This window comes from Patiria miniata, unplaced genomic scaffold, assembly GCF_015706575.1.
Source record: "Patiria miniata isolate m_02_andy unplaced genomic scaffold, ASM1570657v1 HiC_scaffold_17, whole genome shotgun sequence".
In the NCBI taxonomy this organism is placed as follows: domain Eukaryota; kingdom Metazoa; phylum Echinodermata; class Asteroidea; order Valvatida; family Asterinidae; genus Patiria; species Patiria miniata.
Window position 1 is genome coordinate 15,662,432 of NW_024037055.1, and position 27,708 is coordinate 15,690,139.

At 40.9% G+C, this 27,708-nt stretch overlaps 2 protein-coding genes across 2 annotated transcripts; one reads left to right on the forward strand and one right to left on the reverse strand.

Annotated features, from left to right (window-relative positions):
- The first annotated feature begins 432 nt into the window (after positions 1 to 432).
- On the forward strand, positions 433 to 6,375 carry LOC119723960 (protein unc-93 homolog A-like). The gene is made up of 6 exons (XM_038194882.1): positions 433 to 633; positions 1,200 to 1,949; positions 2,279 to 2,399; positions 3,249 to 3,402; positions 4,454 to 4,721; positions 5,366 to 6,375. Exons 2-6 carry the CDS (start codon positions 1,265 to 1,267, stop codon positions 5,626 to 5,628), a joined length of 1,491 nt encoding a protein of 496 aa, XP_038050810.1. The 5' UTR covers positions 433 to 633; positions 1,200 to 1,264; the 3' UTR covers positions 5,629 to 6,375.
- LOC119723961 (guanidinobutyrase-like) lies at positions 6,170 to 20,117 on the reverse strand. Its single transcript, XM_038194883.1, has 8 exons — positions 20,035 to 20,117; positions 16,657 to 16,878; positions 12,293 to 12,415; positions 11,687 to 11,871; positions 9,347 to 9,547; positions 8,664 to 8,808; positions 7,286 to 7,380; positions 6,170 to 6,943 (listed from the first exon to the last, which is right to left on the reverse strand). Exons 2-8 carry the CDS (start codon positions 16,871 to 16,873, stop codon positions 6,839 to 6,841), a joined length of 1,071 nt encoding a protein of 356 aa, XP_038050811.1. The 5' UTR covers positions 16,874 to 16,878; positions 20,035 to 20,117; the 3' UTR covers positions 6,170 to 6,838.
- Between the last annotated feature and the right edge of the window lie 7,591 nt (positions 20,118 to 27,708).

Sequence of the window (27,708 nt, forward strand, 5' to 3'; positions counted from 1 at the left end):
CGCTTTCATTTTGGAGGGTTTTTTGGGGGGGAGGTGAACCGAATCACTTTAAGTGTTTACAAGGCGCCATCTATGGAGTTCGTTCAGTACGAAATACAAAGATCACACACACACACCCCTAATGCTTTTCAGAAGGTGTCGGGCCCTAGCCCCACCCTGCTCCCTATGTCCTATCTATCTATACTCTAGACTATTGAGATACTCTAGACTATTGTTACTGAAATCCACGACACCCCACTCACTACACCCTCACCCAACCTAAAGTAAATTGTCTGCACTTGTTTTCATTCGGATGGTCCTATGTTCTCTGCCGTATGTTTTAGGAGTTATATTTACCGGGTTTTTATGGCCATGTAACACTGGACCTTCGACCCTTGTATATTTGTACTGAAGGTACTCAATTGTTAAACAACACTCATCCGAGATAAGATAGGTAAATTCGACATTATGCGCCCCTCTATTCCACAGTCCAGCATATCACACTGTAGTGCAGTAAAACGACAACAAAGTAAGTCAATTTGACTGCAGTTAAAGTCTTTCTTGGAAACTAGTGAAGCCTGCTGTAAAACGTTTTCCTCATGTTCCTGGTATACAACTTTTGGTTACAGGAGTCACAGCACCGGCACCTAAAATGTGAGTATGGCATGCAAGTATGGTATGTGGATTTGATATTAATATGGGGTCAACCCGTGGTGTAGCTTGAACTATTTTAAGTTGCATGTGTGTATTCAGGGTTACGAAAAAGGTAAGGGAGATCGATCATGAACCACTGTTCCCCCAATAGACCATTATCATGTTGCAGCCATTTGATTTTTTTCCAATTCAAATCAATGTAACCAAAGCGAGTCTGGAGGGAAAAATAGTCTGGTTCCTTTTTTGCACAAAAACGTTATCATTCGGTACTGTTTTTGGATACAGAGAACATGACTAAAATGGTAGAAGCATGATATAGGTCTATTTCAGACACTGGGAGAATAAAAAATTCCTCGACAGGCTACTTTTTTCATCTTCGAAACTAGGAGTGGGCCTTTTGCTCATTGCTGTACAGCGGGTCTTTTGTGTATGTGTTCTCCTCGCCTCGTTCATTATAACAGAATGGAACATGCTTGAATGAACATGCTTTCGATATTCACGAATGGTTATTTTCTTATATATTTGTTTTCACTGACATATTTTATTTATTACAAAATTGAACAAAGACACTGACTAAAGCGGGTTGGAGTCTGCGATCACCGGATAACCGTACCGGCCGTGCTCTACCAAGATGGGTGAGGATCAGAAGATGGAGCTAGATACAATAGCATCTGTTGGGATGGAGGAGGATGGTGACACTGCTGTTCAAAAAATGAATATCGACCAACAGCCAAATGGTGGCAGCGGTGGGATCAGCAGAGATTCCGCCGATTGGGGCAGCAGGCGCATCTACAAGAACCTTCTGATCATCTGCCTCGCCTTCCTCTTCCTCTTCACTGCTTTCCAGGCGCTGTCCAACCTCCAGAGCAGCATCAATTGCGATGCTGGGCTGGGGCTGGCATCTCTGAGCACCATTTATGCCACACTAGTCGTTTCCGCCATCTTTGTCCCGTCTGTTGTCATCCGCCTCCTAGGCATGAAGTGGACACTGTCGGTCTGTATCTTCTGCTACTCGATCTACATCGCCGCCAATTTCTATCCTGACTGGGGCACCCTCATCCCGACTTCGGCACTTGTTGGTCTTGCTGCCGCCCCTCTCTGGGCTTCGAAGAGCACCTACGTGACAACCATTGCTCGGAGATACGCCGAGATAACTGGCAACACTGACAACGCCATGGTCAATCGCTTCTTTGGGATATTCTTCCTCTTCTTTCAGTCCAGCCAGGTCCTTGGAAATCTTATCTCGTCCTTGGTCCTGCGACAGGATGGAGCAGAACCTACGGGAGAGCTTGTCTGTGGCGCCAATGATTGCCCTGGTAAGCATAGAAATGTTGCAACTGGCTTGATATCCTTTCTGTTGTGATCGAAAGTGTCGACAAACGAAAACAATGATGACATGCAGATGACAAACCACTACGATAAAGATAATGATGACGATGATGACGATAACGACCCAAAAAACCGACGACAGCATAAATGATGACGATTTTGCTGAAGAAAAGTGTTTTTGCTGTAAATGGTGACAATGACGACGGAAACGTAGACGATTGTGATGAAGACTTTAAAGATTGCGCTGGTTACAGTTATTTGACGGTAGATAGGATCCTCATCAAAAAGTTACAACTTCCGTATTCTAACTTTGCAGTGACATCCAATAGCAGCGGTTATTGCGAGTCTCCGCAGAGGTCTGTTACCTACATGCTGTTGGGAATCTACCTGGGAAGTGGGCTAGCAGCCGTGCTCGTCGTTTCAGTATTTCTTGACAAGTTAGTGATTTCCTCCTCTAACATTACTTCCACAAATGAGGTTAAGCGGGTTAAGTTTCTTGCTGCAGCGGCCAGAATCAAGGGTGGATCCGGGGGGCCAACGGGGCCATGCCCCCCCCCCCAAAAAAAATGATAAACCCATTATTTTTGTTGTTATTTTTTTTTTCAAGTGACGTTGCAATAAAGGCAGGCACTGCGTACAACAATACCATCTTTTCCTCAAAAGAAATTGCCTCAGATCGCACCACAGAGCATCTAGAATCTAAAAAAAAGTTGGGACCCTTAAGCGGGCACCGAACCCCACGCCATAATTGTTTTACCCACTCTTTGGGGATCAACATTTTTTTTGCCCCTCCCCCCCCCCAAAAAAAAAATGTGTTCTGGGTCCGCCCTTGGCCAAACTGAGTGGACTTCCGAACAAAAATGTCCCCATAAACCAGGTAGCAGCGATGTTGCGTGGACTTGCCCACGTCCACACAAGGTTTCCCCCTCTCTGGAAAACACTTTTAGAGGCATTTTTGTTAGGTTTATCCGTCGCAAAATGATGAGAAACACTCAAGGAAATCATAGACAAAAAGTTGGATTGAAAGAGTTTAAACAGTGTGAGTAACACGAGTTTTTCACAGGTTTTCTTAACTACACGAAAACAAAGAAATGTCCACACTAGGTATGCAACGTAAACATGGGTGAAGAATCGGGAGTTGTGTTGAAGTCCGAGTAGAGAATCGGGTTGATAGTATAGTTACTGTACTACGTTGCGATGTACTGGGCACGGGACTGTTAAATAATGCTGTGATAATTAAATAATAATAATGATATAATAATGCTTGTCAAAATACTTTCGTTTAGACTCAAAACAAGCCAGCGAACTCAAACAGAGAATCCCTGCCAACTCTTTATGGCCACTGTGCGACTGATGAAAGACTACAGGATGCAGCTGCTGATTCCACTGACGATTTACAGCGGGCTGGAACAGGCGTTCATTACCGGAGACTTTACTCGGGTGAGAAGTTTGCCAATTGTTAATACTGCTTGCCGCTTTCGCCAATGTTGCTGCTGCCCTAGGTGGAGATGCAAATACCGTTCCGCGCCAATCGCAGTTGCAGCTGACGTATTGGTTAATTGCTAATTTCCACCACAATGTTTACATTATATGGCAGTGGTTTAAATGTTATTTTATTTTATTTAGGCTATTCCGGCTACTGATGTTGCTTGGTGTTTTTTTCACCGTTACTGTGAAATCTGTTGCTCTGTTCTTATAGGTTTATCTATTTTATTTGTATTTATTTACATCTTTTGACATTAAAAATACGATAAAATGAACAGGAGGTGGCAAGGGTAAAAAAATACAAAACTGTCATCTAAATGATGTCCAGACCCCTATAAACCGTAATTTTCGGAATATAGGCCGCGCGGAGTATAAGCCGCAGCACGCAAAAATCATCCTGCAAATTAAGATTTGAAGTCGGCGTATTAGCGGCACCGGCGTGTTAGCCGCACCGACCGCAGCGGTTTCAATTTTGTTTAAAAAAAAATAAGGCCTCCAAATTCTAAAGTCAAAAATCTCTGGACCAGATCCATTTGCACTATACGAAAGCTAGGAAAAGGGCCACAAAAGTTATATCGAAAAATCTACGGTTGATACTCGGTATATGCATATAAAGATAAAAAGATAATTGCACAGTATACCTAAAAACAATTGTTGAAATAACGCGATCTTTTGAAACACGAACAAAATTATCCAACATGCAGTGTTCTCATGTCGGTCTAATACTGTAGGGCCTCGGCTGGGGAGGGTCGTATATGGGGATGCATTGTGTTGTAACTCGCTGCTTCTACGATGCAGCCTGCTATTGCCCATAACAGTAGCAGCAGACAACAGCTGCATGTTGCTGTTGTCTGCTGCTACAATGTTGTTCGCCCTATTGTTCGAAATGTATATTTACATGTTACTGTCTTGTTATGCGGTTGCTTCATATTTTATATACAGTTGTTACCGTTTATTAAAAAATTATCGTGAAATATGTTGCTCTTTCTTAATGTTCTTATTTCAGTCTTACGTAACGTGCACTGTTGGTGTAGGTTGGGTGGGGTACGTCATGATATGTTACGGTGTGACAGACGCTGTCTGCTCGCTCGTGTCTGGTCGCCTAGTCAAGCACGTGGGCCGGATACCACTCTTCACTTTTGGCGCCGTGGTCCAAATGAGCCTGATCTTCACGCTTCTGTTCTGGGTACCAACGAAGGATCAGCTGGCGGTGTGCTTCGTCATTGCGGCGTGCTGGGGTGCAGCAGACGCCATCTGGCAAACGCAGATCAACGGTAAACGATACCGCAGAAAATTATTTTAGGCTCGATTCCAGGGAGCTGCTCTTAGAAGGAAACAAAAACACATTTAAATCAGTCACGTGCATTATACATCACGTGCATTCCGACTGATAAACTAGATTTTTTTTGTGCTGAATATCATCAGAAGCTCCAAGAAAATGGCACCTATTACGGTCTTGGTCCAGGATATTTGTCATTAGTGTAGGCCTATATATGCCAATTTATTTACTGGTTTTCGCCGATAAAGTTGCACTGAACAACTTCATCTCCTTCACAAGAAAAAAAACACGTGGTCTGTTGCCAATGGCGTTACTAATAAGAGGGATTAGGGCAAGCGCCCTCGCCCCTCGTTCGAGGCCTGTGTCCATCCCCCTCCCCTCCACCAATCCCCATCGTGCTTAAAATGTTAGGGAAGGCAAAAAATGAGCTTTCATTATTGAAAATCCTTTTAGTGTCACCTCCAGATAAAGAGGCTCCTCTAATAAGGGCCCACCTGTAAAATGAACCAAGTCTCGCCACTGACCCTTGCTGTGCTTCTGCTGTGTGTCTGTTGGCGTTGCTGCTGTTCCAGCTACAAGCAGGTAGCTTCCCTTAATTATAACTGTTTTGTGTTTTATATGTTTTCTTCTCCCTTGCAGCCTTGTACGGTGTACTCTTCCCAGACAAGCCAGAGGCAGCATTCTCCAACTATCGGCTGTGGGAGTCCCTGGGCTTCACCGTCTCCTTCGCCTACAGTAACTTCCTGTGCGTCTGGATCAAGCTAGCGGTACTGGCCGGCGTGTTAGTCTTCGGGATTGGGTTCTACTACATCGTCGAGATGAAGGCCTGTATGCGGCGGCAGAGGGAGGCAGACAGAGGGCGGGATGTGGGCAAAGCTGGTCTAGACAGGGATTTGACCTAATCACATCTGAGGGGCAAGGCAGTGGCGGTTCTACGGGGGGCTGGGGGGGGGGCCCAAAAAAAAAATTGTCTAGCCCCCCCAAAAAGATTCCATAAAAATATGCGCTAGCAAAATGCAAGAATTTGACGTACATGGGAGCGGTTTCCCCCGAAATGAGAAGGGTGCATTTGTACACTTTTAATTAATAAATTGCCTGATTGTAGGATTTTATCAGTGCTCCTCATTGAAAATATGGCACTTGGGCAGACATTTATTAAAAAGCGGCAAATTAATGTATGATGAGTGCGTGTATCACATGCAGTCATCCATCACTGCTTTGTTGTTGGCCACACTCGACAATTTTAAAACAAAACACAGTAGAAACTTATTCCAAACATTTCTATTTTATTTCGCCATTAAAAATAGTATTGCGAATACTCAAATATTATTTCAGATACAAACTCTTTATCTAATCGATACAATCATGAAGCTATTTAATAGCTACATGTATACGTCATTTGTAAACTACATGTATAATTAAAACAGTAATGACAGTATTGCATAGACTGTATAACAAAATTCATTTCTGATAAATATTGTCATTTTACATATTACAAATATTCTTGTGGTGGTTTTGTATACGTAATATCTTATCTATTAAATCAGTATTGCACAGAATTTACAAGAGCTTCAATTTTTTTTAATGGTGAGTTCGACTTAAATTTTTATTACTTAAATAATCATTTGATGTACCAGTTGGAATTATTAAAAAACACATTGGTACTATCAAAAAGACAAGAAATTAAGTTTTTTTCTTTTACTTTTGTTTAAGCTCTGGCAGGAGCTTGTATATGTTTCAGAATTTACAACAGCTTCAACTTTTTTAAAGGTGAGTTCGACTTAATTATAATAATCGACTTAATTACTAAAATATTCATTTGATGTATCAGTTGGCATTATTAAAAACCACATTGAAACTTTAATGCAGACAAGAAATTATGGGTTTTTTTTACTTTTTTATAGTCTTACAGGACTGATAAGCATTAAATAAAATATTATTTTGGGAATTGTTTTAAGTGGTAAAAACCTGAACTGCAGAACGATGTACATTAAAGTCCCGGAGTAACGTTTTGGGGATCCAAGATGGCGGATTAGTTGCTTCAATTCCCATTAGCCAATCAGCATGTAGCAACCAGTCCAGTTAGTAGGCTACCACACAGCTACACTTTGCTCATTTGGTCGGGTACTTGACGCCAGGCAGCACACACAGCATCTCAAACAGCAGGTTGGCACCCAGCAGAGCCGTGGTGCCAAACGGGTCGTAGGGTGGCGACACCTACCGGCCAAGAATTAAATATGAGTTCAGCTTAATCAGACAAAAGTGCAACTGGTACCCTCAAGAACATTTCTCAAATGTCTTTTATGGGAAAATCGGTTTTGAAACGGGCAAGCACCAGCAAACTCCACCAAAAAATCTTCACCTGAATTTCCATGTTGACTCAAAACAAAAATAATACATCAGTATTTCTACTTCAAACAATGGCACCCTTTCAGCTCATTATGAAACTTACAGGTATTTTAATTTGAAAATTTCAACAACTGCTAGGACATTATGAATCCTTGAAAGATCTCTGGAAGGTTTCAACTACAACACTGGCACAGGGCCCGTGATACTCACTTCAACCAGATCCCCTCCGATGACGTTCAGTCCGCGACAGCCCCGAATGATCTCCATTCCCTGTATTGGGGTCAGCCCGCCAACTTCTGGGGTTCCTAAGTACCAGAAATATGACATATACACTTTTAAAGATGTACAGTCCATGCGCTTCAATTCATTTCTTTCAACAAATTTCCAACTTGTTTGTTATATTTTAACCCTAACTCTCTTGGCATTTCTGCTAGGATGTAACATCAGTCCTGCAAATCCTCCAACCGCCTCCATGTAAAATTTGCACACAACCTCAATCCTGCAAAAAAAATATGGTTCCTGGGGGGGGGTGACCACTGCCTCAACCTGCAAAATCCTCCGGCAACACTTAATAACAAACAAACTTCTGATAATTTGAACATAACCATTCAATAGAGTGCACGTCGGCAAAATTATAAAGGTTTTTTTTTTTCAATAGATGATGTCTCAAAACCGCCAAACTCACTGGTTGGACTGGAATCCTGCTGCTGCACAGTTTTGACATGTTTTAAGATGGGGTCACGAGCGAGAAAAAGCTTTATGTGGTCTCTCTGGGCTCCCATACATTTTGCACTAAATTTAGTCAGGCACCATTTGTAGGCGGTGTTGTAATTTTGTAATTGTGCGTCTGGAAGCCAAACTGAGGGATCAAGCAATGGTTGTGTATCTGGAACCGGTAAACACTTTTTAATTAGCGCAATATGTAAGGGAGCAGACTAACGACCAGCCTTGGCAGCACATGCACGATGTCGATGTCAGTGTATGGTCTGATGTTAACGTTTTCTCTGATTTTTGTCTTGATCATCCAAATTTCCTGAAGAATGTTCGTGTCTGTTGAGATCGTAAGTGGGTGCAGAATTCTCAAGCCTTATGGCCTTACTGAGGTCACCTCAAGCTCCACCCTGAAGGATATTTATGAGAGTTTTAAGTGGATCGAAGCGTCATCTGCAACATGAGCCGACATTTGAAGAAAACAAAAATAAGCCGCGTTGCCGCAAAACTTTTGGGGCAAGCTCCATACCAGAAACGGAAGACTTTTTTTTGCCTTTATAATACAAAAGCCTTTACTTTACTACGGGTATACACGTAGTGGCAAAATCCGGTACGACTGTCACTACCGATATATTCGTAGTCGGTAGTCAACATGTTAAACATTTAAATATTTGGCTAACACTGAACGAAGACTTTTGTCTGCCCCGATACAGTGAGAGTACAAAACACCTCATCACATATCACATCAATCTGAAAGGTCACAGAAACTTTTCCTTGAAGGGCTGGACATCATGGCACACTTGGTGATGCTGTTTCAGGTAGACACTTGTACGCACGTATTTGTGTATTCAATTTAAAAAATGTTCCTTCAACTAACCTGTTCCTGGAGCAAAACCTGGATCTATGCCATCAATATCAAAGCTGATGTATACAGGGATGTCTCCCATCATCTGTCTGACCTCTGACATGAGAGGGTTGAGTGACTTGTGGTGGCACTCTTCAACACGGACAGTGCGCACTCCCTGTAAAACGGAGAGTGGCATTTTAAAAGCCCAATTACAACACCTCACCCACAGATTCTGTATCTTGATTAGCCGAGAGCGAGTCACATGGCATTTGCTATTTTTACTGTCTTACTGTGCATTGGCTGAGAGGACTACAAAATGACTGAAATAGGTACAATACACATAGCAACCAACATGGCAACCTGTATGTACGTGTATGTGTGCACATGCATATGGGTGTGCTCTTTGCACATATTGTTCCAATTGAACTACAGAGCTGGGCTTAAACATTCAGTTTGGAAAAGTTCAAGTAAGTTTTCAACTAATTTCATATTAAAATAAAAGTACATAATCAGCTTTCTCTTAAAATGAAGCAGACTATAGTATGGGTGAGGAGTTATAAAACAAATATTGACTGCTTCGAGTGGTGTAGTAAAACCAACCTCCCTGTAATTAAACAAACACAATTTGAGCCTCGGCCACATCCTCACAAAAATTCTAAGGGAGAAATGAAACCCCTCTCCCCCCCCCCCCAAAAAAAACAAAGACTGTTTACCTGGTTTTTCTGCCACTCATGGTCATCCGGGGTATACTGAGGTCCCCTCAAACCAATCTGGATCATCTTCTTGGGGTCGACCAGATCTTCTTCAATTGCTCGGCGGAAGGGTGTCCCGTGAGCAATTTTCTCTCCAAGCATCTCATCTGATGTGTCGCCGTGGGCATCCACATGCACCAGGCCCACTCTGCCATGCTTCCCCTTCCAAAGGCAAATGAGACAGTTGAGAGTGTGTATGTTGGAGAATCAGTGAATTTAATGTAGTTTTGAAGTAGCACAATACATCTCTATTGTGAGTTGCGTATGCATTTCTGGAAAGAACTGGTTGATATGACTCCGTGTTTTGAACAGTGTCGCTCTATTGTCCTTGGGAAACTAGAACCACCTACAGCACCCACAGGAGAAACATGGTGCTACCGCAAAACTCTTAAAGGTACAGTACATCATTTGTAATCTGTGCATTTTGTTTGAAGCAACAAACGTGCTCAAAATCTAAAGAAGGGTGCTGATGAACAACTAGCCTGATGAAGTTTCAGCTTACCTTCAGCTTTATATTTTGAGAAAAACTACATTCTAGGATCTCGATTTCAAATCAAAAGTTGCTGAATCATGTTTTGAATTGGGCCTGAATTCAGCATCCGAGATACAATCTCACTGGTCAGATAGGTCAGAGGTGGAAATGCATGCGAGGATTCTGCTTATAGGTAGAGTATATCATTTGCAGCTATCCAAAAAGTAACTGACAAAATTATTGTTGAAAAAACATGCTTGGTCTAAAGATAGTATTGGCACTATATATTACTCCCTGTGAGATTATTTTTCTAGCATGCTGTCATTTTGAAGAAAACAATAAAAGAAGGTAAACTCCAAAGATGTGTCTAAAGTCGCAGTTTTGGAAATTGCCGTTAGTAGTTCATTTGTAATTGGGCGAAGCCATGAATGGGTGCGCACATGCATTGACATGAGGGACGCACATGCACGCAATTGCTAATTGGTTAGTTCAACGCGTGACATCACGTAGCTGCAATCGGCTGAATGAGATCGTGTCCCGGACGCTGATTTCGGGCGCAATTCAAAACCTGACTCGGCAACTTTTGAATTGAAATAGAGATCCTAGAATATTTTTTTCACAGAATATACAGCATTCACTGAGTAAAAACTTCACCAGGTTAGTTGTTAATTAAGCACCCTTCTTTAGATTTTGATCACTTTTGCTGCTTCAAACAGACCCACAGATTTCTATTCCAATCTCATCATATTGCATCTGCCAATAAAACAAGGAGAAATGAGGTCAGAAGTCACCTCAAAATTGTTTGTGGGTCTGAATTCATAACATGACCGTAAACTAATAGGTGCAATATCGTGCACTATTGAGGCTTGGGTCGCGAAAAAATTACAATTTGATTGATATGATAAATAACGGCAACTAAGACATACAAAGTTCATTGACCTCTCCAAGGGTATCACTACGTCAAATATGATGTCCCCACATCTGAAATTCTTTTCATGGCACAAAGAGTTAAGTTTTAGACTTGGGTCATGGAAAAGTGGCATTTACAATTGTGTAAATCTTATTAATATCCATAGGTAGGCTATGGTTTTACAAAGGTCATGACCTCTCCTAAGGTCACCAGAGGTTGAATATGAAATGGCCTATATTTGAAAATTCTCTTTATAGCATGAACACCTTTCATTTAGACATGAATCGTGAAAAAGATGGGGTTTAAAGATTAAATCTTACAAACAGCTGTATAAACAGGTTTACAAAGGTCATTGACCTCTCAAAGGTCACAAGACATCAGATATGAATTGTTCCTGCATCTGATCATTATTTTCATTGTATGAAGACCTATGACATAGACTTGGGTCATAGGAAAGTGAAGTTTTGAAGAAAAAAATTATGAATAGAGTATGTAAAGTTCATTGACCTCTAAAAGGTCACCAGAGGTCAGATATGAAATGCCTCCATATCTGAAAATGTTCTTCATGGCATGAAGAACCAACATGCTTTTATCACAAACTGCACAATCCTTTTGCATATTGGGGCTATGCCGCACCACTATGGGCAGCAGTTTGCCAGTAGAAGTAACAGCTGGACTCAGGAAAAGTAACCCAGAGGAAAACATCCTAGGCTGTCCGCACTGGACTTAAAATGGGAAGAGTAGTACCCATAGTCTCGGTAAGCTTTACCCAAAAAAGTCCAGTGCGGACAGGGCTTTAGAGAAAACAGGAAGTCCAAGTTGCTAAAGTTCAAATCATAAATTATGTGCATAACATATGGGGTGTCTAAACGACCCCCCCCCCCCCCCTTCTCTCTAAAATCTTGGGTACAGTGATCACCTTAATTGCCTGCAGCACTGGATAAGACAGCGTGTGGTCCCCACCAAGAGTCAAGGGTTTACAGCCAGTCAACAGAATCTTGGAATAGGCTTCCTTAATCATGCACACAGCTTTCTTCAAGTCATAGAGGTTAATGCTGACGTCTCCAATGTCGGCAACCTGCAGACTTTCATAGGGTGCTGCACCTGGATATGTTGAGGGAGAAATTAAGAGTTTGTAATGTCAGTTTAATTTGGGGGTGTTTTTAAATAAAAGATTGGGCCATCAAGATTCTCACTTTTGGCCTCTCGCAGACTGCTTTCATCGGGGCCAGGAACTGAACCACACTTTTTGAAATGTTCACGCCTGACAAATGATTGTAGTGAGAAGACAGAACATACACAGAGGCTGAAATAATACACATAAAAACCGCTTGGACAAAAATTAGCTTTATATACTATACAGAATTTGAGCCATCACATGCATGTAGAAAATTGGTTCAGACAGGAAGAGTGAAAGGTTGGTTAAAACATGTCCAAAACATAAATTTGCCCTCTGCTATGCATTCTGTTTACATCCATTGTTTTTTCTTCCAAATGTATAAATATGACTGCATGGTGGCCTTACCTAGGCTGTTGCAGGATCTGATTAGGCATGACTCGGTCCTGATCTGTCTTGGGCCCAGCCTGGTTCCTGATCTGTTGGAGGTTCCAATATCCAATGGGATACCCACAAAACATGCATCCAGACCTGCGTTCAGTAAAGCAAAAATATAGTCATGTATACTGCATCGTTCTCACTATTACGTTAAGGAGAATACACAAGAAAGTGTGGATTCGAAATTTAAGAATTCACGAGGCGCGAAGCGCCGAGTGAATTCGTAAATTAAGAATCCACACTTGCGAGTGTATTCTTCGACTTAAACCATTGCGTCAAAAGAAGTATTGGCATTAACAGTGAGTGGAGATGAAAAGACTTGGGATAAATGTTGCAACCTGACGCCACTTCCGCGATTGTGTACAAAGTCTATGGAGAGTCAAGATTTTTTTAAAAGTATTTCCTAACAAAATTGGAAATATTTCTCAGTCCCAGATTCATGTCTTATCATCATTTTTGCAATGAATGCCCTTCATTGAGATGATATATGGAGAAAAAAAGTGGCGTCAGGTTGCAACATTTGTCCCGGCTCCTTCCGTTGACAAATTGATAGTTCAGACGATGATTTCTTTCTGACTCGAAGTAGGTTTTGCAGTGACGGCGGAGAATCTGACAGGGAAGATGCATTGGTAATTTTGGAAGGAAATTTTCACGCAGACGGTCCTATTAATGCTCATTATAGAGAACAATTGTCCGACGTGTTCAAAGTGTGGATTCGTAATTCCGAATCCACACTTTACTAAAGATTCTTCATTCCGAATCCACACTTTGTGACAGCGTAACAGATTCGTAGTTCCGAATCCACACTTTTAACAATAGTGTGACGTCATAGCAATGGATTAAACAATCTGATTTCACAGTGCTTGCCAACAGATGCAGTCTAAGACCCCAGGCCAAAAAAAAGAGGAAAAAAATGTTGCAACCTGACGCCACTTGTTTCTTCATATATCATCTCAATGAAGGTCAGTCATTGCAAAAATATTGAAAAGACATGAATCTGGGACTGAGAAACAATTCCAATTTTGTTGCCGGGGAAATACTTGTAAATGTCTTGACTCTCCATAGACTTTGTACACAACCGCTGAAGTGGCATCAGGTTGCAACATTTTTTCCAAAAAAACATACTTCTGCTTCCGATTACATGGCATTCAAAAACAGGGTAGGTAGGTAGGTAGGGAATTGTTTTACTTTGTTTTTGGCAAATTCTTTTTGCAGGATCATATGGAGGCGTCTGCGTGTAGTCAAGGGTGAAAGGTAGTAATTGATGGTTTTAGGTGTTTTTTCCCCTCATTTTTCCCCATAAACAAAATTAGGGTAGGGGCTGTCAGAATAGGGTAGGTACCGGTAAGGAAACCGGAAGCAGAATTTGTTTTTTTGGCAAACGTCAGCATGTCAAATCAAAAGTTGATCACAAGAAGAGTCACAAGTAAGTAAGGCCAAAAAAAAAAATACTTGGTCTCTGATCAGCGCGCGCGTCGATTTTAATCATGCGCGTCAACTTTTTTTTTTTCCAAATTAACACGGAAGTTACAACAGCGCCCTCTATTGCCGCACCTCCTCAAATTTTTGTACCAAGGAGCACCAAGGAATGGGGAAATTGCACCAAGGCAAATGATAAAGGGCACCAAGGCAAATTATGGAGGACACCAATGTATAATGAGGACACAAAAAAAGCAAAATAGTACCCACCTTGTCTGTGCAATTCAAGCTTTAAAAAAAAAAAGCCACCAAAAAAAAAAAAAAACCCGCGTCGCCGCATCAATTCCGGAACTTCAGTCTGACCAGAGACCGATTATTTAATTTGTTTGGCCTAACAGGGAATGAAAACTAGGCATCTTTACATGCCTCCGGCTCGACTATGCTGTAGCTACGTCCTTCATCTTCTCAAATGGAAGAATAATTAGCCCCACAAATTATCAAGGGAATAAATGTGTGCTTGGCCGGTTTTAAACAAGTCTGTTCAAGACCGGCTGGGGGATGGACGCGGCGAGGGATATTATAGGCGACCAGGCCCCTAGCCGGTCTTAAACGGACTTGTTTAATACCGGCCAAGCATGTGTTTATTCCAATTTATAAATACCTTTTGGGTCAAGTCAAACAATATAAATTTCCAACGATTTTGTTCAACAATTTTACTTCATGTTTTATTAAACACCCTTCTAGCTATGTTATGGTATGTGCCTCTCGCGACTAGTCGTAAACAACTCCTTATATGGAGTTTGGTGCGCGGATTGCGCGCATGGCACATACTGCCTGATGTGGTACAGAACACAGCTGTGTCGGTGTAGTTTGAAATTGGGACTATGAAATGCTGACTGACTGGTGTTTAAGACCAGCCAGCCGGTGTTTTATTAACCGCTTAAGACCGGCCACATGACGAACTCTCGACCAATAGGAATGGGTAAACTGTCTAAGGTATAAATTTATGAATATTTATTACTAGCCATGAATGCCTTTGTCACAGTTCATTTGAATAGCTTGTAACTGACTCAAGACTGGGTGACTTTTGATGACTTTTGATGACTTTATTTGATGACTTGTGGCGACTTGTGATGACTTGTGATGACTTGTGGTGACTTGTGGTGACTTGTGGTGACTTGTGGTGACTTGGGATGACTTGTGGTGACTTGTGGTGACTTGTAGTACTTGTGGTGATTTGTGATGACTTGTGGTGACTTGTGGTGACTTGTGGTGACTTGTGATGACTTGTGATGACTTGTGATGACTTGTAGTACTTGTGGTGACTTGTGATGACTTGTGGCGACTTGGGATGACTTGTGGTGACTTGTGGTGACTTGTAGTACTTGTGGTGACTTGTGATGACTTGTGGTGACTTGTGGTGACTTGTGATGACTTGTGATGACTTAATGACTTGTAGTACTTGTGGTGATTTTTGATGACTTGTGGTGACTTGTGGTGACTTGTGATGACTTGTAGTACTTTTGGTGATTTTTGATGACTTGTGGTGACTTGTGGTGACTTGTGGTGACTTGTGATGAGTTGTGATGACTTGTGGTGACTTGTGATGACTTGTGATGAGTTGTGATGACTTGTGGTGACTTGTGATGACTTGTGGTGACTTGTGGTGATTTGTGATGACTTGTGGTGACTTGTGGTGACTTGTGGTGACTTGTGGTGACTTGTGATGACTTGTGATGACTTGTGATGACTTGTAGTACTTGTGGTGACTTGTGATGACTTGTGGCGACTTGGGATGACTTGTGGTGACTTGTGGTGACTTGTAGTACTTGTGGTGACTTGTGATGACTTGTGGTGACTTGTGGTGACTTGTGATGACTTGTGATGACTTAATGACTTGTAGTACTTGTGGTGATTTGTGATGACTTGTGGTGACTTGTGGTGACTTGTGGTGACTTGTGGTGACTTGTGATGACTTGTAGTACTTTTGGTGATTTTTGATGACTTGTGGTGACTTGTGGTGACTTGTGGTGACTTGTGGTGACTTGTGGTGATTTGTGATGACTTGTGATGACTTGTGATGACTTATGATGACTTGTAGTACTTGTGGTGATTTGTGATGACTTGTGGTGATTTGTGGTGACTTGTGATGACTTGTGATGACTTGTAGTACTTGTGGTGACTTGTGATGACTTGTGGTGACTTGGGATGACTTGTGATGACTTGTGGTGACTTGTAGTACTTGTGGTGATTTGTGATGACTTGTGGTGACTTGTGGTGACTTGTGGTGACTTGTGGTGACTTGTGATGACTTGTGATGACTTGTGATGACTTGTGATGACTTGTAGTACTTGTGGTGATTTGTGATGACTTGTGGTGACTTGTGGTGACTTGTGGTGACTTGTGATGACTTGTAATGACTTGTGATGGCATGTGACAACTTGTGATGAGTTGTGATGACTTGTACTGACTGGACTGCAACTGTTGCCTCATGTGAGTTCACGATTTTTGTTGTACAGCTGTAGTCTGTTTCATTTGAGACTGTATAGAAGTACACAGTGAACATGCTAACTTCAGTTGGACTATTTCGATTTTGTTCAGCAGCTCAATTAAACTGACCATTGCCTTTGTCAGAATTGTGTCTGGATGGGCGTCTTTTGGACACCCTGTAGGCAATTTTGGACACCCTGTTTTGGTATGCGTATACCATGTATACAAGTAAAGGTACACAAATGTAGCAACTACATCAGCCTTTTTTTTTCATTTCAAGACAACTTTGGGCAAAAAACTGTTGAAAGCCGACTTATTTCAATGGTTAAGCAACTTTAACCCATGGTTAACCCCCCCCCCCCAAAAAAAAAAAAAAAATCGAGTGCAAACATATTTTAAATGGTTTATGTTATTATTAGGCTAACCTTCAGCAGTCTTCTGATACGGAAGTCTAAACATGGTTGCTATACCCCCTGATCGAGGAACGTCAGTCCCAGAAAGGGGCTGATTGTAGACGAGGCACTGTCCTGTCTCAGCCAGCTGACGCCGTGGGACGCCCTCCGGTGCCAACATACAAGAGCTGGCAGTCACTCGAAGAATGCTTGCCCATTTCGAGTGAGACCTTCGTGCTACAGACAACATGTTCTCTGTAAATAACAACAGTATACAACCACAGTTCAGTTATTGCTTCACCTGAGATAAAATGTCATCCATTGTACATTGTATTACATAAAAAACTGGTATTGTGGAGTTCCCTAACATGGCAAACTATAATGTGTCGTGACTCTTCCCATGCAGATTTGCCAAACCTCTTCGTCAACAAGCTTCATATTGACTCAGTGAATACCACTATTACCTTAATAACGCTTGCTACTGACCCCTTGTGAAAAGCACCTGAAATTGAATTTTAATTAAAAGAATGTGGTGTCCTGAAATTAGGCACAAATCAGGCAGATGAGGGGTAGGGTTCCCTTTCAAATAATGTTATGTGTCAACTAAGAATTTATATAAAGTCGGCAAATAAACCATTCTTCTCCACTCCTTTGGTTTATGCTGTTATTTCCAAATAACATATCGCACGTGAGTTGGTCCAGTAAAACAATAAATGAAGCGAGTGTACATGTGTGGACCTGGAAACATGACTCAATATGGGGAATATGGAAAGCAGTCGTTGTCTTGCTCTCCGAGACTGCTTTCCACAACAACACACCAGACGAAAATTGAGCCCACTAGCGGCGCCTGAAAGCAGTATGGTACCCGCATACATCGCGCAATTTTTTTTCGATAATCATCCCGTGATGCATTTCATTTGCATAATTAACCAAATAAGATGGACGACAGCCGTTGGAACAAAAGCCGCCGAAATCATCAAAATTTTTCACATTTTAGGGTTTTTTGTTCTGTTTCATTTAAGTCGATCATTAGCTTCGTGAATGACTGCTGAATGTAAATGGAATCTGGGGTGCGATAATAGAGGTGAAAAAGGACAATTTTTGGGAGATCATTCTGGAAGGGTCTCTTAAGACCACACTCTCACGCCGTAGTTATGTCTCCAGCGTTACGTGTGAATTCCCAATGAGCATTTCAGCTGGAGTTACTCAAGCTATGTAGATATAGGTAGCTTGAGTAACATCCAGCTGATATGCTCATCAGGAACTCACATGTCAGCCGGATGTTACTCAAGTTAGTACTAGCCCTACATTGTAGTCTATGGCCCACACTGAGTAGACTCTACATGTTGGGCCATACGGATATTGCTTCCCAAAGTTGAGGATTTGAAATAAAAAAAACACAATTTTTTTTGCAATCATTCCAACTCATACTCTGAAGGTGGGTTCACTTACCCGAACCTCTCAATATTCCCCCCAAATTAGGACTTCCCCGTGCTTCCTTCTGGTGAAATTCGTTTCTTTTAAAATATTAATTTGTCAACCGAAGTGAAAGTTCATGACAGGCAGTTCGCCGAGTAGAAGTCTGGTTCTCCGACCAAAATATTTCCCTGTCTTTTATTTAATGTAGACACGTGAAGGGCACTGCGCCTGGTTATGGTCATATCATATCTGAAAAAAAAAAATTGCACGCCGGATCAGAACAACTAGCCAATCACAGTGCGCGCATCTTGATTATTTATGCTGAATCGAGGTGCGCAGCACTGTGATTGGCTGGCTGCTCTAATGGCGTAGGCCTATGCGATGTTTTTTTCCGGATATGATATCCTGGGTGCAATGCCCTTCATGTATATATACGTCAAAGAAAGGGAAATATTTTGGTCAGAAAATTAGACTACTTATACTGGGCGAGCTGCCTGTCATGACCTTCCACTTCGAGTTGACAATTTTTTTTTTTTTAAGAGACGAATTTCACCAGAAGGAAGCACGGGGAAGTCCTAATTTTGGGGGGAATATTGAGAGGTACGGGTAAGTGAACCAACCTTCTGAGTGGAATGATTGCAATAAAAAAAAATTATTTTCAAATCCTCAACTTTGGGAAGCAATATCCGTGTGGCCCAGCATGTAGAGTCTACTCAGTGGTGCGCGGGCCATAGACTAGGGCTAGCTAGTACTAGATAGGCATATTCCGGTAATCCTTACTTTTAGGACACCTCTATTTTGTACGAGTTCTGTTCAAAACTGACTTTTGCAGATGACTGTCCAGTACCAAAGTGACTTTTGCAGGCTAGAGCAGTCTTTTTACTTCAGATAAACTCATGTTAGTTGTAATTTTGAAAGCACTTTCAAAGAAAATGTGACTTTCCTACATTTTTGGCAGTTCGCCATCTTGCTTTTTTAATATATTTTCTGTTTGTCATTGCCGTCTTTTACCCCTCATAAATCAAAGCCCTGCCCTCTTTCTACAAAATTAAACCTGCTGATATTCAAGAGGTGTCATTGCCAAATGTTCAAATGTGCCAAGAAATATCAGAATGTCACTTTTGAGTGTCATTTAGTCAGCTGTTTTGGTGAGTGTTTAACCTTATATAGGAAAGGGGTCCTAAAGGTAAGGATTACCCATATTCCACTACTAATGTATCAAAATTCATGAAAATCTGTCACTGCATTTCCGAGATCAGAAGGGAGCGGAATCCACCTCACCCCAGCTGCTCAGAACACCACCGCACTAGCCCCATAAATGTGGCCTATTTACTGGACTGCCTCCAAACATAGGCCACACATCCACATGTACAAAAATCGTGTCGACGGAGCCAAATTTTGATTTTCACATTTAGGCTTAGTTTGTAGGGTTTTTTTGCTTTAGAAGCATACTCACCCTCTTTACAGGCTAATCAGAAAGTGCTGCCTTTTTCAGATGTCTAATTTTTGTGAAATTTCATGTTGAAATTTTGATACGCAAACGTGTAAAAATGAATCTGGAAATTTCACGAAAAATATACATCTGAAAAAGGCAGCACTTTCTGATTAGCCTATAAAGAGGGTGAGTATGCTTCTAAAGCAAAAAAAACCTACAAACTAAGCCTAAATGTGAAAATCAAAATTTGGCTCCGTCGACACGATTTTTGTACATGTGGATGTGTGGCCTATGTTTGGAGGCAGTCCAGTAAATAGGCCACATTTATGGGGCTACCACCGCACCAGCCCCTCCCCCGCCCCCGCCCCCCCCCCCCCCCCCGCCAAAAAAAGGGCCTTTTAACTAGTAAATTTTAGTTTTATGGTTGAAAATCGCGTGACAGGCATGACATGTCAGACTAGAATATCCATTTGTTTCTACAGACCTGAGAACTCCTTGTTAATCAAACATTTCAATGTAATTAAGTGCGTTAAAAACAAACTCTGAATTGAAAACTCACAATACTTCGCCGGTGTTGACCTACTTTGACGATATGAATGATCAAGTGGTGGCGCCCTGTGTGCACCGCGCGCGCTGCGCTTACTGACTGTGTATGTACATAAACATTGTTGTCAGCCTCGGGTTTGAACTCGAAAAACATGTTATTATTTGTTTCAATACTTTTCCTAGCAATAAAAAAATTATTCACTTTTGAATGGGACATCCAAAACAAAAAATCCACGGACGTTTAGTTATTGATAGCTATTTCTACACAACAATTCGATCATTGGCTGCAGCAGCTAGCTCTAGCTCTAGCTCTCGCAGGCGGGGAATAGTGCAGGGCGTGGGTTCACAATAGTCTTAGGCGATATTTCAAAAAATGTTACATAAAGAGGCATTTTCGAGTAGAAGTTGGTAACATAGCAATTTTACCCAATTTTTGGGTGCTAAATCCGAAAATGATGGCCACCAAGCTGGATTTTTAGTGGAAATCATGATGCCAGGCTAATTTGCCTCATAATTATTCAGTCACTTTCTTAGAAAATGCTATTGAAGTAAGGAAGTGTAAGTATAATCACCAAATAAACTTTTCCAAAAAATAATAATAAGAGCATACCAAAATATGGGGAACAATATATTACACAGTCGATAGGTATTAAAGATTATGCAAATTAGGCATATTTCTACTAAAAATCCAGCTTGGTAACCATCATTTCCGGAGCACCCCGAATTAGGTAAAATAGCTATGTTACCAACTTCGTATCGCGTTGTTCATTCAATTTCGTCTGAACCAGTCGTAAGGGGTTGATCGGGCATTCCTTTTCATTAATGGGCAAACATATTTCACATTTGTCAAGCATCATTATTTTAAGACTTCCTGCATGTAAAATTCTGAAATATCTGGGCGTCAATCATATCTAATGTATTCAATTCGTAAATGCAAACCTCTCTTTCTTAATTAAAGGGTCCGTGCAATGAATTTTTCTCAGGAATACATTTTGTGCAACTTTCTACTACAGAATTCTGAAATGTATGAAAACTACACATTTTACATCTTTTTTTTTTTGGTTAATCTTATTGCAAAGTGCACTTCTTTTAACATTTAAGATATCCATGCTTTTCCGGACTACTGAGCGTGCTGTTGCTGTGATGTCATTTCAGACACTGTTCAGTTTAGGGGTTTTCTTTCAAATTATTCACCCACAATTTCCTAATTGAAACAATTGTGAGAAAAGGTTGCTCATTAATGGCTTACTGCCATGTACTGACTGAGAGAAAAGCAAAAGTGTACGACAGCAAAATATCCAAAATGCTAGCAACTTTTTGTGCGGAAATAGGCATTTAATCTGCCCGGAATGACATCAAAGTTTTGCTTATAAATATGCTCATAAATATGGAAATTTGCATTAGCATGACAACGGAGAAGGCACCAACTGAAATGGAAAAATAAAACTTGAAAATAAGGTTACATGTGACACAAAGATGTATTTTCAAGGTTTGCATTGAAAAAATTACTTTGCGTGGGCCTTTAAATAAGTGTTCGGTCAGAACATAGGCCAGAAAACATGTCAGAAATTACCAAAGAGCGTTCCTGACTTCCTGATGGTACAACTATTGCCAAACATACATGTCCCGATGTCTTTTCACGTCAAGAAATCGTCAACGTCAAGATGTGCCCCTTGCTCAAACGTTTAAACACGTAGAACAGATCAACAGTGAAAAAGAAATTGGGCTATCTTAGCCCTTTTCATTTCGTTATTTCGTTACATCTTGTATCCCTCATGTCAGTTAATTTGTGACACTGGAAATTTACAGTCACCAAGATTTTTTGGGCCGGGAAAACGAACCTCAGAGGAAAATAGGAAAACATATCAATTAAAAAGGATTACAGTCAACTCGACCGGGCGTTTGCCAACTCGACTCGAACCAACTCGACCGTTTACCAATCTTATTAATTTGAATGACCAAACGATGAAAGTGATTGCCCATAAACGAACTTAAGAAACGAAAAGCACTTACGTTGAGCGCACCAACGTTCGCTAATTTGAATACGTCAACCGTCAAAAGGTTGCAAAGACTTCAATTTAAGAATCGGCTACAAATTAAGTCTCAAATGCACCAAAACGAACTAGAATGCCCCAAAACGAAAACGAACATTCAGAGCAAAATCTTGGCTGCCTAAAAATTGAATTGAATGCCCCAAAAATGAAAAAGAAAGTTTGATCACGTGTAAAAATCACGCGAAATGGAATGAATGATAGGTCTCATGAAAATGATTAGGAAATTTGCCGGAAAAACCTATATTAAGTTTGAGTGGAAAAAACAGGCCCGGATTATACAATAGGCACAGTAATTAGCACTGAGCCTAGGGCCTACGAAAAATTCGGGGGCCTATACGAAAATACCGCAGTGTGCCATAAAACATGCACACACGTTTGTTTTACATACGCTATGTGGACATTCCTTTGTTTTCGTGTAGTTGAGAAAACTCGGTACAAAAAATAACTTTACATAAACTGTGAAAACTCAATTTTTTTCCTGTGGTTCCCTATAGTGTTTCTCTTCATTCTGCCACAGATAAACCTAACCCAAAAACCTGTTTTCCGGAAATGGGGAAAAACACTGTGTGGACTTGCCCAAGTCCACACAACGTCGCCGCTACCTGGTTCTTTTGTTCGGAAGTCCACACACAGTGAATGTAATGCCTACCAACCCTTACACACCAAGGAATACGCTATCGCAATATCCCCCTCCGGCTTACAGCCAGGGGGATAAAACTGCCTAATATAAGCACTTCATGATAATGTGTTCACAATATGCAAACACTTTACTTTGGGGTTTGACAAAACCCTCCCCGACCCCAAGTCTCAGGTCAGAGAACGTGCCTGTGAAGGCCTATACTTAGTAGGCCTAATTAAAGGCGAAGTTTCGGCAATAAATGACCCTTTTTTTCGGGTAGCATCAAATCTACTTTTCTGGTGGCCGAAAAACGGTTGGAAATCAGTTGCTGCCAAAACGTTGGATCGGTTCTGCTGCCTTGGATCATGAAAGGAAGGGAACGGTGATGTCCACATTTTTTTCGACCACCTGAGTAAAATCTACATGTATATTGGAACCTCGAGAACGCTCGCCAGCAACAGGAGCGAAATCTGCTTTTCATATATCAGAATAGCAGACAAGCAGAAAATAATGTAGACTTATTCTTAAACGTCCAATCTGCTTGTCTGGTAGCAGAAAAGCTGATTAAAATGGAACGTTTGAAAACGTTCAATCTGCATTTCCGTGTCTGCCACACTTTTCGTCCTCCATGGTTAGACAAAGATATTTGGATGCGGCCTTAGTCTTCGTTCTAAGACGTATGGTATCTATAGGGCGGTGTCATCTAAGGAAATACATGTATGGACTACCCACTGGCGGATTTGGGAAGGGGAGGGAGGGGGATGGGGGAGAGCGGGAAAATGATGCCGATTTATTTCCTTTTTTAATCATAGAGAACTGAAGACAAAAAAATGGGATTTTTTTTTATTGGTAATGTAGTCGGCAGCTCAAGTTCCTTGGGCACATACTCTGCATGCCAGACGATGACCCTGTGAAATAATATGTCCTTTATACACCACCCTATGGATGGGACTAACGTATGTTCAAAGCCTGCTTGGAGATAGTGGAGGCATACTGCGACCGGACCAAATCGCAACACTTGCTCAAGATCGCAGTAAATGGAAGAAGCTTGTAGTCGCCTCCTCTGCAGCCGAAGGATGATGATGATGATGATGATGATGATGATGATGATGAATGTAGTCGACTAATCTGTGGATATTTGAGCCAAGTTCGTGGCTACTCTACATTTTGAGAAAACAAAGGACGCAAATGCAGAATTTTTTGGGTCTTTACCTTGATTCTGTTACTTATGCATGCAACCTTTATTGAAAGCCACCCTCAGTGACATTTTTTCCCTTCCAAACAATACCATTTCAGACAAAATAACTTCAGAGGTTATTTGGTACCATCTCCTATTGTCACTTTGAGCAAGGGTTGTCCTCATTACATTGGTAGATCCGTTTCCAAGTAATTACCATATATAACAACATGCCTTTAATTACCATAAAAATGTATCCTGGCACCCATTTTAAATAAACATTCAACTTACAATATGATAAAAAATATACTTTCTTGGTTATACAAGTAATATACTGACAACTTTAATATTTCATGTGCAAAACAAAATAAAGAGATATTTAATTTCATATTAATAGATTTTTTTAGACCTACCACTACTTATTTCTTCACTTAGGTATTTGCCTCCAGGAATTGCACAGTTGGGGTGTAGAAATTATCTCCAACCCAACCCCAACCCTAAAAAAAAAAAAATAAACAAAAAATCTCTTCTTCAAAATTGATTTATTTGATTTTATTTTTTACAGAACTTCATAATTTTTTTATTGTTCCTGCAAAGTATTTAAATACGTATGTGAAGAATTTGGAGAAGTATTTGAAAAGTTAGTCACATAACCTTTGTCATATTTTCTTTCAAATATTATACTACACCCTGTTTCTTTAATTCATATTTCAGTTAATTTTGTTCTGCAAATGTCATATACATAAAAAGTTATAACTTTTTTTATATTTTACATGCATGTAATATGGCAAACGAGTATTTGCATCAAGCAATTTGCGTTTTTTATGAAACCGAGTACATGCAGTATTTACAGACTGAACACAATTACACCCAAACTTCGGTGAATTTATCACATCTATAATAATGTTAAAGGCATATAGGATCATTTGCATTTATCCCCAAAAGTAATCTACATAAGTAATATCAAAAAACTTTTATGGAGTAACGACCAGTCGACCATACTGGTACTAAACATCACGTGAGATTATTCCTGAAGTATGTAGGTGACTTCCAACGATCACTCAAACTTCATCAGGCTAGGTTTTGAACATTCTTCTTTGAATTCTGAGTGGTGTTTTATTGGAAACGAACAAAATGCATGGAAGGCAAATGATCCTATGTATGCCTTTAATTGGTCTTGCTGACGACATGTGCCTTCCTTTGTCTTCAGTCATGGCACCCTTGTCTATATTTGTGGGGTGAGTTCACCTTCAGATTTCCCGCCTACAACTGACACATCTTGCTGAACAGTGTCAGCATTGTCCTTGCCTACTTCAATGATTGGGGGAGGGTTTCCCCCATCTTCTTGATTTGATGCAGCCTCATTTGCTATGTCCTCCTCCTTCTCCTCCTCCTTGACCACACCCACGTTCATCGTTTCTTGGGGCATGTCCTTCTCATCCTCAACATCGCTGTTCAACTCCAGCTGGCTGGGATCCAGGGAGCTGTAAATCTTCAGGAGGAACCAGAAGCAGGAAAATAATCCAATGGTACCTGAAGACAGAAGAACACAGATAATAAAATCACCATAAACTTGATAAAAAAAGATTATACAGTGTACATACATGACTAATTGTTGATGGAGCGTGTGGTTCGAATCCAGCTGCTGGCTGTGTCCTTGGGCAAGCCACTTCACCCTCACTTACCTCTTTCTACCTAGGAGTATAAATGGGTACCTACATTAGCTGGGGAGTAACCTGCTATGGACTGGCATAATATTCTCAGTTGTTTAATGCCATAGTTTCAGGGCTATCCGCTCCGTGCTCAAGTACCCCCTCAAGGGTAAGAAAGGGAGAGTTGGGCGAGACTACATGGAGTTACATTGGAACGCATCCCTGAATAAGCCTGATATTCATGCGAGGACACCATGAGTTTGTGCACATTCAGAATAAAATGAGTTGTGCGTACTTTGTGCTATACACACGAGAACCAGTATGCACACGCAGTGTGTCCCATCCAAGGGGCTCTCCAAAGTGCTAACAAAGCGCCCTCTCTTGTTCACACACGGACCCCATATTGGCTTGTGACAGACTTTCCTTATTATAGGATTGATTTAATGGTGATTGTTTTGTGTGTCTGTGGGGTGAGGGTGTGTATACCAATGCGTGTTGCAAAACGTGAGAATGGATTACAGAAATAACACTGTGAAAGTTTGTGCTTAAACAAGCATTCAACGATTGCAGAAAACTGCACCAGTGATTGAATTTCCGATTCTTGCAATTTGAGAGATTTTTTTAAATCTAATGATAACATTTGCAAGTTCTGAAGGTTAGGTTGTAATACAGGGTGGGTAAAAAAAAAAACTAATCCCAAATGACAAGACTAATTTTTGAATGAAGTTTTGCCTGTAGCACTTACAAATTCTAGGACATGAAAGCCCTACCAATGAGCTTTCTTTTTAGTACAAGAATCATTCAAATCACTCATGTACTTTTCAAGTTACTGAATTTTGAACACAAACACCATTTTTAAGGCTCTGTAAAGTTCCGTCCACGGATCACAAAAAAAGATAAGTGTTCTTTCAGCAAAACGAAAACAATTCACATGCATCCCTATGAGAATTGTTTTCGTTTTGCTGAAAGAACACTTACAATTTGGGCTTCGTTTTCTTTTACTCACTGTATAGATGCAAGAAAAATGGGCCAGGTACACTGTGAAGTGGTTCCTAGTAGGGGCTTGTATCAGTTCATATGCCATCAGTGTCTAGATACTCAGGTTGGATCAGGGCTCAGGTTGGCATAGCGGTACTTTCCTAACTTTCACCGCTGTGACCCCATATTGGATTGGGTTTCAGTCCCTGCCCTTTCCGTGGGTTTTCCCTAGAATATCAATCTGGGGTTTTTCTCACACCACTAAAACTGTAATTTCCTTCCCCATCTGCTACCAAGTCTTATATATCCTGTTCTGGCGCTGTTAGATGTTCCCAAAATAAATAATAAGTAAGTGCTGAACGCCCATGTCTCTCCTGGGTAGGTAAACAGCGCCCTCTACAGTTCTGCAAAGACAACACAGCTTGGACTCACCCGTGAACAAGAAGAACAGGACGACCATGATGGAGGTGTAGCCAAAGTACAAGACTGTGCTGGCTGTGCCCTGGATCGTCAACTTGGACACAAAGTAATACACGCAGTAGATAAGGACGTAGACGGCAGTGAAGCCGCTCGACAGGAAAGAGCGCCACCACCAGTGATAGTTCTGCAGAGTTAAAAATGATGAAGTTTTCAACTTTAGATTGAAAAGGAATGAGGCGGTGCCCGAGTTACATCGCATGAAGGAAACTGTTTATTAATTCGGTTGAGTACCAGGACGAATTAGAATAAATCTACTTCAGCGTTGGCATGTAATGATGCATGGTTCGGTGATTCAGGGCGGGTAATTTGAATAGGGAGTGGAACATGTGTTCAGCTAGAAAGTAGATTACTTCACGCTTGCAAGCAGTAACGAACACACACATTTTTTTAATACCTGTATTTTGGTTAGTATTTTATATCCAAAGATGCCACTGTATGGTTATTTCTAAGAGAGTTAACCATAATATTGCTACCGCTAGCCTAAGAGCGTTGACTTGCAAAGTTCAGGTATAAGTTTCAACTTTTCCATAAATGGTTTTTGTGGTATTTTGTGTCTGGCATTCAACACAGCAATGAGTTCGAATGTGATTCTAACTGTATAATTAACATGCAGAAACAAGCCACAACAACTGTAAAAATGAATATTTATTTATGCTTATCAAATTATGTAACAAACTGCTGACTCAAATAATGGAGGCTCTTATAGCCCAAAGCTTGCTCATCTT

Coding starts and splice junctions, on each gene's coding strand:
- LOC119723960 (XM_038194882.1), top strand. CDS start 1,265: ATGGGTGAGGATCAGAAGATGGAGCTAGATACAATAGCATCTGTTGGG. Junction 1,950..2,278: donor TGGCGCCAATGATTGCCCTG/GTAAGCATAGAA, acceptor CTAACTTTGCAG/TGACATCCAATAGCAGCGGT. Junction 4,722..5,365: donor CTGGCAAACGCAGATCAACG/GTAAACGATACC, acceptor TCTCCCTTGCAG/CCTTGTACGGTGTACTCTTC.
- LOC119723961 (XM_038194883.1), bottom strand. CDS start 16,873: ATGTTGTCTGTAGCACGAAGGTCTCACTCGAAATGGGCAAGCATTCTT. Junction 8,809..9,346: donor ATGAGTGGCAGAAAAACCAG/GTAAACAGTCTT, acceptor TCCGTTTTACAG/GGAGTGCGCACTGTCCGTGT. Junction 6,944..7,285: donor TCGGAGGGGATCTGGTTGAA/GTGAGTATCACG, acceptor CTTGGCCGGTAG/GTGTCGCCACCCTACGACCC.